This window comes from Aulonocara stuartgranti (genome assembly GCF_965226115.1).
Source record: "Aulonocara stuartgranti genome assembly, chromosome: 7".
NCBI lineage: Eukaryota > Metazoa > Chordata > Actinopteri > Cichliformes > Cichlidae > Aulonocara > Aulonocara stuartgranti.
This window is the reverse complement of record NC_138945.1, coordinates 7,896,149-7,907,364: the sequence shown is the minus strand read 5'-3', so window position 1 is coordinate 7,907,364 and position 11,216 is coordinate 7,896,149. Positions and strand designations below refer to the sequence as shown.

The 11,216-nt window shown below is 40.1% G+C and overlaps 2 protein-coding genes across 2 annotated transcripts; one reads left to right on the top strand and one right to left on the bottom strand.

Moving 5' to 3' along the window:
• The first annotated feature begins 910 nt into the window (after nt 1–910).
• On the top strand, nt 911–4,325 carry lage3 (L antigen family member 3). Its single transcript, XM_082541488.1, has 3 exons — nt 911–993; nt 3,500–3,628; nt 3,725–4,325. The coding sequence occupies exons 1-3, from the start codon at nt 947–949 to the stop codon at nt 3,837–3,839; spliced, it is 291 nt and encodes a 96-aa protein (XP_082397614.1). The 5' UTR covers nt 911–946; the 3' UTR covers nt 3,840–4,325.
• Nucleotides 4,326–5,463: 1,138 nt separating this feature from the next.
• On the bottom strand, nt 5,464–10,990 carry wdr45 (WD repeat domain 45). Its single transcript, XM_082539604.1, has 12 exons — nt 10,966–10,990; nt 10,713–10,857; nt 10,451–10,537; nt 9,100–9,174; nt 8,672–8,776; nt 8,394–8,499; nt 8,221–8,315; nt 8,059–8,138; nt 7,759–7,967; nt 6,987–7,088; nt 6,738–6,883; nt 5,464–5,870 (listed from the first exon to the last, which is right to left on the bottom strand). Exons 3-12 carry the CDS (start codon nt 10,497–10,499, stop codon nt 5,761–5,763), a joined length of 1,077 nt encoding a protein of 358 aa, XP_082395730.1. The 5' UTR covers nt 10,500–10,537; nt 10,713–10,857; nt 10,966–10,990; the 3' UTR covers nt 5,464–5,760.
• Nucleotides 10,991–11,216: the final 226 nt, after the last annotated feature.

Sequence of the window (11,216 nt, the reverse complement as noted above, 5' to 3'; positions counted from 1 at the left end):
GTCCTCATGTGAGACAGTTTTGTTGTAGCGCTTGATGGGTTTTTGCAACTGCACTTGGGGACACATTCAAAGGGACACATTCACATTCTCTGCATTATTGTAGAGTCTTTGCCTTGTGAAGACCATTGAGGCAACTGTTGTTGTGATGTGGAGCTATATAAATAAAATTGAACTGAACTGAATACCATCATAATGAAGCCATGATGGCTTCAGGAAGATATGAACAAAGCAGTTATTAGTTGTATTAGTTGCTTTTAAACACAAAAAAGAAACCACCTTGAGGCATTCCAAATAGATTTGACTGGCGGTTCTATCCATACAGTTTTATGTAGTGATGAAACGTGAAATTAACGTATTGGTATTATTGCGTATTGCCCAATACCCAATCCCAATACCTCAAAGTAGCTGCCCAAGTGCCAGGAGGTGTTTCAGGTTGGGTGCAGGTTGGAAGACTTTGATTAGAAATTTGGAATTAGTGGCTGCTAATTTTATAGCAGAAAAGTTACACTTCACATTTCTTTTGCAAAAAGTTTCCTTTTCAAAATAAATAAATGAAAACGTCAAAGAAGTCACAACCAGGCTACCTTTTTGACATGTTTTTGACATGTGACGTGTATTTTCTCCATAATTTCTTAAAAATGTATTTTTCATTTCAAATTTCTGTTGTCTTTTCGGTTGGATTTCATCCATTTTGAGTTAGTATACTGTTGTTATTATTATTATTATTGCAAAAATCTATTTTTCGTTTATATTAGTGAATTTAAATGTTATTCACACCAATTTTTGTTAATTTTTAGTGTATTTTCAGTTCACTAAAAATATTTATTTCTATTGTTGTGCAGTATTCACTGTTGTAATACTGCATTCTGCCACTGGGGACAGCTGTCCTTTTCCTCATACATGGAAAGCGTTTCCGTTTCCGGTTCGTTTCAGCACAACAATCGCAATGGCGGCAGCTGGAGAAGCTAACGGAGGAACAGGCAAACTGGAGTTGTATCCTTTATTGTTGTCAATATTTACCACTGAGGTCTATGAAAACTTTAATGATATTTTCTACTAGCGAAGGGCAAAGCGAGGCTTCTTGAAACAACGAAACATTCGAAGTATTTGTGCCGGTAATTGTATCGAGGTTTCGAAATAACCTGAATCTGAATCTGGGCTCTTTCTGTTTGGGTGTGTTAGGTTGACTTTTAAGCTTAATAGGAGTTTGTGTCATCAGGTTTGTTCTACACTGTCAAGCGAAGCTAGAAGCTGGCATAGAGTTTGAAGTTTAAACATTTTTAAATCATCCTCTAAAGAAACTTTCCTTAAATTTATTTACTACTCACCGATGACTATAACTACTGTGGATGTTGTAACATTATGTTTGAGTCTGGAGTTTTGGTTATAGTTAGGGTTGCCAACTCCCTGAAAAATAAATAAGGGACACCTCGTGGCCAGGGCCGGGCGACCCAGTTGTCTTCACCCTTCCCAGTGTGGTGAATTTTCTAGCTCTTTTTTTGTGTGTGAAATTATTTTTTTAACCATTTGACTTGAATTTGATTTAAGTAGATGTGTATTCTTTGTGATATGAACACATGTGAAACAAATGATCATTTAGCCATTTATTTTTAGCTCAAAATGACAACATTAACACAATAAAACAGGTCTCTTTCTTAAACAGAAGCCTGTCATGCTTAACTTTTGAGAATATAAGTAAATCTTTCTTTAACTCTGTCCTGCTTAACTTAAAATAATATAAAACAATAGAAAGAAAAACATTCTTGTAACAGTGCACATTTAGTGCATTTAGTACAATTGGCTTCAGTTGAGGTATTATTTCAGCTTTTCTAATGCTAATCAGCTGCTCCTGTTTGTAAACCCGCTTGTTCCCATGATTACGCATCTTAACTCATCATCATTATTCATCTATGTATTACTTTTATGTATTATTCATCTATTTGTTGTAATCATCTATCCTTGCAGTTGTTTATTACACAAAATAAATTATATTATCACACTTCTGGCCACATAGCGCTGATATTCACTGCACATGCCCATATTAACTTTTTCCAGCCAGGTGTTTTCCTTTTCCCATTCTTCCCTTTCTCTGAGGGGAACAAACATTGCTGCTCTAATGCTGGGCTCACACTGTGCGGTTTTAGGCCCATTTTGAGCCGATTTTTGAGTGATCGGACCGATTTTGGCCTTCATCGTGCATCGTGTAGTATACGTGGGGTAACGAGAAGTGATTAACACCTCACGACCAGCTCCCGATCAATCAATCGCTCGTGAGGGTCTCACCACAGCCGCTCACACTGCTCGCGCGCAAACACGTAAACGTTGGTGTAAAAAATGGAGCAGCACAGCTGATCTGGACACAAGCGATGGAGGCACAACTTGTAGAACTTTGGAAAGCTCATCCGAGCCTTTTCGATGTGGCATCACAAAATTATCACGACCACAACAACCGTGAAAATAGTTGGATTTACATTGCTGCCCAATCACAGCTGCCTGAACAATGTTTTTCATTAGCAATTTAGCAAAGTTGATGGTGGTGGTGTGTCTGTGTGAGTGTAAGACGGAGAGAGAGAGCGCAACAGATTTTCTGTTATAACCTTCATTTTATGGAGGCACAGTGTGAGCACTCAGGTCAGGCATCAGAGCATCGGGCGGAATAGTGTGAGACCTGCATCGTGACCTACCAACTTCTAACCCCTGCGAGTCAATCATGCAGTTTGAGCAGGAGCTGAATATCGCGACTGAAAAAATCGCAGTGTCTGCCCAGCTTTAGGTGTACTGTCGTCCGAGACTTGCACCGCAGTGTCGGCGTTTGTTTCCCTGTTGGCCATGCTTCTTGTTGTGGTCATCTGTTGTCTTCCGGTATTTTCTCCGCAAGCGACCTTTCCTCGACCAATGAGATGAGCGGTAATCTGAATTGTCATACTCGAATTGTCATAAGTGTGCTGTCAGCTCATTGGTCACAAAGCAGGAGAGGGGCTGGGAATTATGTTTTCAAACAAAGCGTTAATTCCATTAAAAGTTATAGGCTACTTTTGATTCTCACTGTATTACGGGACAAAGTGCGTCCCTTATTAGCTCAATACGGGACGTGTACTTTTGTTTCGAAATACGGGACGATTCCGTATTTTAAGGGACGGTTGGCAACCCTAGTTATAGTGAACCTGCACCTTCCTGTTGTTTAAGAGATATTTGCACAAGAAGAGTCAGTGAGAATAAAGAAAAGGGGTGAAAAAAAATGTTAAGAAATAGGTCGCTTGTAATAAATGGGTGTGTTTTTCAAGCTTTTATTTTTAAAGCATAAATATATTCCTTATGGTGGGGCAGTGTGTCAGTAACAGATTATAGTAAGGATGAAGCCTTTTTAATGCAGCAAATAGCATTTTCCATTGCAAGTAGGGCAAAATGAGAGAACAGAGTCAGAGATGAAAAACCCGGCCTCTTTTATTTTTCTCTTTTGTCTCAGCCATGTCCTCAGTCTTCCTTGACCCTCGTGCAGCTCTCTGGATGTTCCCTTCCCATCATCTCGTGAGGCCACCATCGCTCTGCGGTCGCTCTCCCCGGACAAAGAGCCCCGGAAAGGCGGCATAAGCAAACTGATTACAGTGTCTGGAAGCACGCTTTCTGTGTGAGATTATCTTCCTTGGCTCCTTCATAGCCTGTATCAAACTGAGCCCTAACATCTGTGTCCTTTTTGTACTAAAAATCCTTCGCTGTGTTTCAGGAGGTGGAGCGCTGATGAAGCACGAATCCTCAGAGTGTCTGTGAACTCGTTTCTCGATCATCTATCCCTTGTTATGGAGACCATGGAGATGTTTGGTCCACCTGTTGCCGTATGATGTATAACAAGTGATTCTGGACTCTGTTTTTGATGCTTGGAACTAACTGAGGTCCTACAGACTGGACTGAAGTTTGATTAAGTCACTGGCACCTTCGAACACAGTAAAAGGTGGTTGATGAAGTGGAACTGAGGGGGAGATCATGACACTGGCTCAGTGCTCAGTTGAATAATTTCTACAGCTGTGATTGAAATAGATTCACAGAATGTATCTGATGGGGGTATAACCATAATAATTCTTTTCAAAAATAAAAATGTATGATTATACAAATATTTAAAACTGAGGTTAGTTTTAAATATTAGTAAGTTCAGTCTTGCTTTATTTGGCTACAGCTTCTAGATGCCTTTTAATTTTGTTTTGCCGGCAATCATAAAGTTACCATTTTGGACAGCTAAAAAGATACTCTCACTGAATGTGTATGTGTTCAGATGAAGACTTCTCATCCAAACAATTCAGCAACAAATTCGAATAACTCTATTATTAAAAAAATTCAACACACATTCTTTGCCCCGATGCTTCATTTAGTAGATGGCTCTGTAGCGTGCCATTGTCACCATGGAAATGTGAGTGTTTTACCCACATTTGCGATTAAAAACATACTTGCAATAGACACTAACTTAGGAGCAAGTTGTGGACCTAAGAGCAGACCACAGTAACCTCCTTGAACAGGGTCCAGTAACCATCACAGTGGCAGATATCTAATAAAGGGTCTCCAGTATGAAGAGTTGGACAGCAGCAGGTCCCGACATGCTTCATGCATACTGACTGAAGAAGCTGATTCCACGAGCATATGGCAGCACAAATGAACCAGCTGCTAATCGTTGAGAAACACCCAGAATTGCTAACTGAAGGTCCCATCAAACTACAAGCCAATAACCTGCCTGAGCACCACATGGAAACTCCCATCAGGAATCATAGTGGCGAAGATGAACAAGCATATGGCTAAATACATGAGTGGGGAACAGAAGAGAATAGGCAGGAACACCAGAGGAGCGAAACACCAGCTACTGACTACAAGACCACCTGTGATTTAGTGCCCCACACCTGGATCCCAGAATGCCTAGAATTGTACAAGATCATTAGGACCCTAAGACCCTTCATCGAGAACTCAATGGGGATGTGGCGTACAACGCTAGGGGCAAACTTCAAGCCCATAGCACTGTAGCTCTGTCCCCACTGCTGTTCTGCTTAGGCCTGAACCCCCTCAAGTCAGATCATTGACAGGAGTGTCTACGGATACTGACTATGGAATGGAGCAATCATCTGCCACCTCCTCCATGTAATAAGCTCAATGCCTTTTATCCATTACCTGCTCCTACATGACGTTTGTGCAATCAGAGTAAACTTCTGTCATGCTACTCTTATCTAATTTTTACTGCACTACCAACTTCTTAACCATGTTTAAAAAGAACAAAATATACATAAAATAAGTACATGTTCTTTAAAAGGAAATACTCCCCAGAGAGTGGCAGCTCTGGAGGTTTGTGATCTGCTACAGCAGCATGACAAAGCAACATTTCCACGTAAGTGCTTTTTGTTTATGCCATGAAATGTGCACCATACATTCACTAATGTAACAGGCAAATAACAGGGCTTCATGTTCTGCTTTCTTAGCAAAAGTGAATTCAAATTTTAGTATCATTTTAATTCAATATTAGTTTCCAAGACATACAACATATACATTCCTGTTTTTGTTATATAACATGAACTTTTCAGAGTGATGGTTAACAGCCCAATAGAAAACTTTATATTCACACTGCTATACACTGTAAGTAAAACTGATTACATAAAACTTCATATAACAGACTCTTTGCATTAAGTCTGTGCTCCTCAGATTCACAGCAGGAGATAATTCATTAAAATCAGTCTTTTTCCATTCATAATCCTCATGTTCATCTAGAACTTGTTTCTCTGTGTGGCCTTAAAAGTCGTCATCATCACATATGTCCAGATACACATCGAAGGCCTCTCGATTGCAGTTTCCATCAGGGGTGAACACATACTTATGGAAGGTCCCGTCCACACATATGGCTGCAGGAGACAAAACAGAACTACAATGACAATTTTCTTTTTTAAAGACACAGAGTGTAGCACTGTGGCTACAAAAAAATAAAAAAAAGGCACAATGACACAAATTCTTGTTCTTCTTAAAATATCAGATGCCATATGTAAATACAAGTGAACTCATGCTAAGTGTAAAACATGCGTCCATGGTGCATACAGTGCAGAATGGTCATTATGGGAGTTTTCTGGACTACTTTTTTTTTTTAAACCACAAAGGCCGACACACACATGATCCAGGGCTGCAGCTACCGATTGTTTTAGTAATCCAGCAATCCACTGAATATTCAAGCTATAAAGTTTGTTTTTCTTCACATGCCACTATCGTATTTTTTTTTTTTTTAATAATTGCAGACATGGGTAAAATGTTTGTGTTTACATCCTTAAAACGCATTAAAAACAGCATCAAAGCAAAGAATCTTATGAATTTTGGTAAAACTCCCATCACTATCAAATCCTAACCAATAAAGAAAACGGGATCAGCTGTTTGAGAGTCTATAGGTTGGTGTGCTTCCAGTGTGGCTCTCTCCCCTCCCCATCTTGACTCTCGGGATGTTACACTGTGACCGACTTCTTTTTCAGATTCCCGATAAGCATTATTTCGCCGCACATCTCCTCCTTTATTGTTGAGCCCCAATAGCAGGGTCTCTGGTGCTATGCTACCATGTCCTCACGCCGGAAGTCCCGGCTCTTCCTTCTTTGTTTAGCAGTGAACGAGCCAACCATAACATGCTAGGTGTGAATTTATGGTTATGTCACTGTAACAACCAATGCAGTCATGTTGCTGTGTTGTGTATATGACAAAAGACAACATTTATATTTTGACGTTTCCCTCACCAATGACTGAGTTGACGTTCTTGGAAGTATTCTTTCCAAAAGCACAGATACAGGCACACTCAGCAGGCACAGTAAAGCTGGCCAATGACCATTGGCTGTCCACATACTGACCAATCACAGGACCCACCTTCCCAACACGTGCCAGCCTGTGGGATGAAGAGGAGCAGAGGCGTGAGGATCACGATGGTGGGTGTGTGTGTGTGTGTGTGTGTGTGTTAAAAGGACTCAATTAGCAGAAAGTGGTCTTACGCAGAGCGACGGTTGAGTTTGGTGTCTTTGAGTGCAAAGATGTGAACTGTGCCTTTGTCACTGGATGCGCACAAGAAGGATGAGTCATGGCTGAAGTTGATGCTGGAAAGAAAAACCACAAATATCATTTTACAACTGCCAAATGTAATGTAACCGAGCTACAGGCCATTCTGTAGCTCGGTTACATTAAAACCCTCACCTCATATTTCATGACTTTTCCTAAAATCAGTTTATTCATCATGCAGAATAAATATGGAATAAGAAGGCCTTTTTCTTTGTCTTTAATTTCTCTGATCTTGATGGAGGAACAGAATTAATGTATTGTTCTATTGCCAAAAAAAAAAGAATCCTAGTTTTTAAGATGTAAGATATATATTAGTTTAGACTATTGTAATTCATTTAATTAATTAAAGAAATTACCAGAGAACATAATGTGCCCATTAACACATAATGGGCCAGATTCAGCAACCCCTGTTGATGTTACAACGTATGGTTAATATCAACTGAAGCTGTGCAGTGGTGATCTTTTTTTGAATGAAATGTGTAGACAGATATTTTTGTAACTGGCTCTATTCATATACATTCATAGGAGTTTTAGGAAGAGGGCGTTTATTTATTTATTTTTGATTTATTGGGTGAAGGATCTCTGTAACGCTAAGTGTGCTCCTTGCTGCATGCACTGAGGTCTGATTCTGAGAGGTTTTGAAGACACAGGAACATTGAAATATTCTGGAACATCGGTGCACTACCCATTTACTACTTGAGTGTTTACCAGTAAAGAGTGGCAGGGTCTGTTCCTCTGCGCAGCTCCACCAGTTTGTCCCTGGTCGTTGTGTCGAACAGGCGGATGAGGGTTCCTTTACGAGAGGCTGAAGCTGCCACGCTGCCGGGCTGGTTGAGTGCCACACAGGCAATCTCGCTCTGATGGGCGTTGATAGTAAAAGGGGCAGATGATGTTCCAGGTTTGGTGTTGGACAGGTCCTGAATAAAAAGCAACATGTTAGACTACGACTTTTACGACACAGACATTTTCTTCAGGAGAAATAAAACGTCCTGTTTGTTTGTGACTTACAACCAGCTGCAGGCTGCCACATTTGTGACCTGGGAAGACCAGAAGCTGTTTCTCCAAACTGGGACACAAATCACAAAGACCTGAAAGAAAGAATTCACTGTATTCAAAATGCTAAGCAGGATGTTGCAATGGAAAAACAGCTCTACACAAGTAGTATGATACCTTTGGGGTTATCTCTGGTGTCAAACTCAAAAAGCTTGACAGGGTTGTCTGGAAAACTGTACACATAGATCCTGTTCTTCAGCACAATGATGATCCTAGAGGGAGCAAAGGCAACTATCATTTTGACAGTTCAGTGGCAATAAACAGCATGTGTGAGGTGATGTAAAACTCACTTGTCGTGTCTCATGCGGACAGCCAGAACAGGCTTGGTGAAGGTGAATTCCAGCACCAGTTTGTCCTTAGGATCCCGTGACTCCCGAGCATCGTCCCAAATCAACACTGAGACATTGACATTGTTTTGTTAAAAACTTATTTTTCCATCATGTTTTTAAGGTGCACTCACATATCTTGGGTATAGCAAACACCTCTCATAATAATGACTCCCCCACACACACACACACACACACCGGTCAAAGCTGTACAATGCACGTCCTACTTTAAACCAACTCACCAGATATTTCTGAGAATTTAGGATTGACTCCACCTCCAATTATGGCCAGCAGGTTAGAGCGATGCAGCATGGAGCACAGGGCTACACTGCCAACCTGCTCATGGTCTGCAAATGACACAAACACATATTCAAGTCCTTTTTAGGGAAAGGTGCACAAGAACAATGTTTTCCTTGTATTCTCGTTATGAAAGTCATCGTTTTCCCAGCATTTCAGCCACTTGAGGTACCACGAAAAACATTTAAATACACTAATAAAAGTCTGAAAAGTATTAACATCTATAAACACATAACATGTCTGAAATATTCATGAAACATTTGAAAATAATTACCAAAATGTCTTGAAAAATATTGGTAGCATGTCTAGAAATAATGAATGAGCTCTCTCTCAGGCACTGCTCTACATGTGAAAGCCGGGTCAGAGGACTCACCCAGGTGGCCCTTCTCCATCAGCGGCTCCACGTTGTAAATCCTGACCCCCGTCTCCATAGCGCAGCAGAAACAGCCTGGTGATGATTAGAGGACAGAGAAGATTTAAACCTATGAATCATTCTTATTCAGCTTTGGCAAATCTAACATGTTAGCTGCCTGGAGCCGTTTACAGCCCAGTAATAATCCTCCAAACTGAACCAGGTGCTGGGGACATCAGGGGCTTTTTCATTGTGTTGCCTCCATAGTTCTCTGTAATATTCTGGATATTTATAATTGAGCTACTTGTATATATTAAAGTTATTTCTTATATTTTGTAACTTTGTAATCTATTTTATTATCTAATTTAGTTCAGTCTGTTGCTGTTCCTATCGTCTTGGAGCAACTGTAAACACATAATTTCCTTAGGAATTAATAAAGTATTCTGACTCTGATTCAAGTGCTACATCATAGTGCTAGCAACAGCAACAGTAACAGACTCATCAGACTGATTTTGCTATTATATACTAGTTTAATATATTCTTTCTAAATAATGCTGTTTATCTTCTATATTATCTGCACATGTCCAAAACACGCCTCTCTAACTCTGTCTCCAAACTACTCAACCCACACCTTCCCTCTGATCTACACATTCATCAACATATTGCAATACATTTTCAGTTTAGACAGAAGATAAGTCTCAGCGCTGCCTTGTTGGGGGAAGGCTGTGCTCACCAAGCAGTGACCAGGTCAGAAAAACAAGTAATCACTGGTAGTTAATGAACGTGTGGATGGATATCAGGAGAATAACTGAAGGTACATATAGATTTTCCTTTATCACACATTTGCCTGGTTCTGTATTTCTTACTAATTCTGTTTTTGTATATGTAATATGTTTAACCACAACCAGCTTAATACATGTAGTTTCTGTCTGGCGGTTAGCTCGTAAATCGTTCTGGGTTTTTCACAGCAGTGTTCAGTTTCATCTATGTGTATTATTCTAATATCATAATTTACCAAATTTTCAGAGAGCGACTTGTAAGTTAAAAGACATAAGAAATCTTACATGGATTATTTCCGAGACAACTTTATGTTGAAAAGCTCTGAAAAGAATGTAGTTACAGAACAAAGCCATTTCCCTTGAAGGCCTTCCCTTTGTGTAGCCAGAGAACGTGCCACCGTTCTCACACCACTTTCTCTAGTTTCATTGTACCCATTGTTATCTTGTTCTTTTGGGTGTGCATTTTCCCCTTTGACGTTAATATGAATAAAATTTTCGAGCCTCTGTAAATCTGCCAGGTTTCTCCTCAGTAACTCAACTTAGTTTGGTTCTAAAACGTGCACCAACTCAGTTCATGAACAAAGGCAACTTACTTTGGTCCTGATTGAACTGCAGGCTGTTTACTCCTCTCTGCTGGGCCATGGCTCTCAAACAAGCTATTACCGGTAAACTGCAGCAACCTGAGAAAGATGGGACAAAAGAATAGGACGGATCTTCAGCCCACAGTCTTCGTTTTTCTCTGGATGCTTTAAGCTGAGCAACACAAGCTGGCAGAGGCAGCTAGCCACATTAGCAGGAGGCAGAAGCGATCATTTGTTGGTTTTCTCTGGATTTAAATACATATGCAAGTCTTACCATAAGGCGCACACCAAAAACGAGACGAACGATTTCAGGCGCTGATCAAACGTCGACTGAAAACAGAAATATTGCAACACACAGGTTTGTTTTTGTTTTTCAAGGAAGACGTCACCGACACGTGCTTCCGGTTAGGTTCCGCTTCCTGTTAAAAACAAGTAAACAAAAGAATTTCTATTAAACGTTAAAAGACTAATTGCATAATCTGAGTTCATAATTGTAATAAACATATTCATATCAATTATTAGCCAACCAGTTTATTTTCATCAGAATAAGTGGTCCTTCAAACTGGAATACTCACACTGGTTTCTGTGGGGCCTTCTATCTTTTTATACCGGTTGCCAAACACCTTCAGGTGCATTACCGCCACCTTCTGGACTGGAGTGTGGATCAGAACAGCTTTTACACCCATGCTCTCGTGAGAATATGGGTGTTGCTCTTTAAAACCCAAATATCGCACTATAAACTACATCACCTGTATTCCTTTGTGATATTTCTTTTACC

What these genes read in the sequence shown, in the direction of transcription:
- lage3 (XM_082541488.1), top strand. Translation starts at nt 947, where the DNA reads ATGGCGGCAGCTGGAGAAGCTAACGGAGGAACAGGCAAACTGGAGTT. An exon ending in GGAACAGGCAAACTGGAGTT is followed by an intron (nt 994 to 3,499) that starts GTATCCTTTATT and finishes ACCCTCGTGCAG; the next exon opens with CTCTCTGGATGTTCCCTTCC. An exon ending in TCTGGAAGCACGCTTTCTGT is followed by an intron (nt 3,629 to 3,724) that starts GTGAGATTATCT and finishes GCTGTGTTTCAG; the next exon opens with GAGGTGGAGCGCTGATGAAG.
- wdr45 (XM_082539604.1), bottom strand. Translation starts at nt 10,499, where the DNA reads ATGGCCCAGCAGAGAGGAGTAAACAGCCTGCAGTTCAATCAGGACCAA. An exon ending in GCAGTTCAATCAGGACCAAA is followed by an intron (nt 9,175 to 10,450) that starts GTAAGTTGCCTT and finishes AATCATCACCAG; the next exon opens with GCTGTTTCTGCTGCGCTATG. An exon ending in GACCCTGCCACTCTTTACTG is followed by an intron (nt 7,089 to 7,758) that starts GTAAACACTCAA and finishes TTTTCTTTCCAG; the next exon opens with CATCAACTTCAGCCATGACT.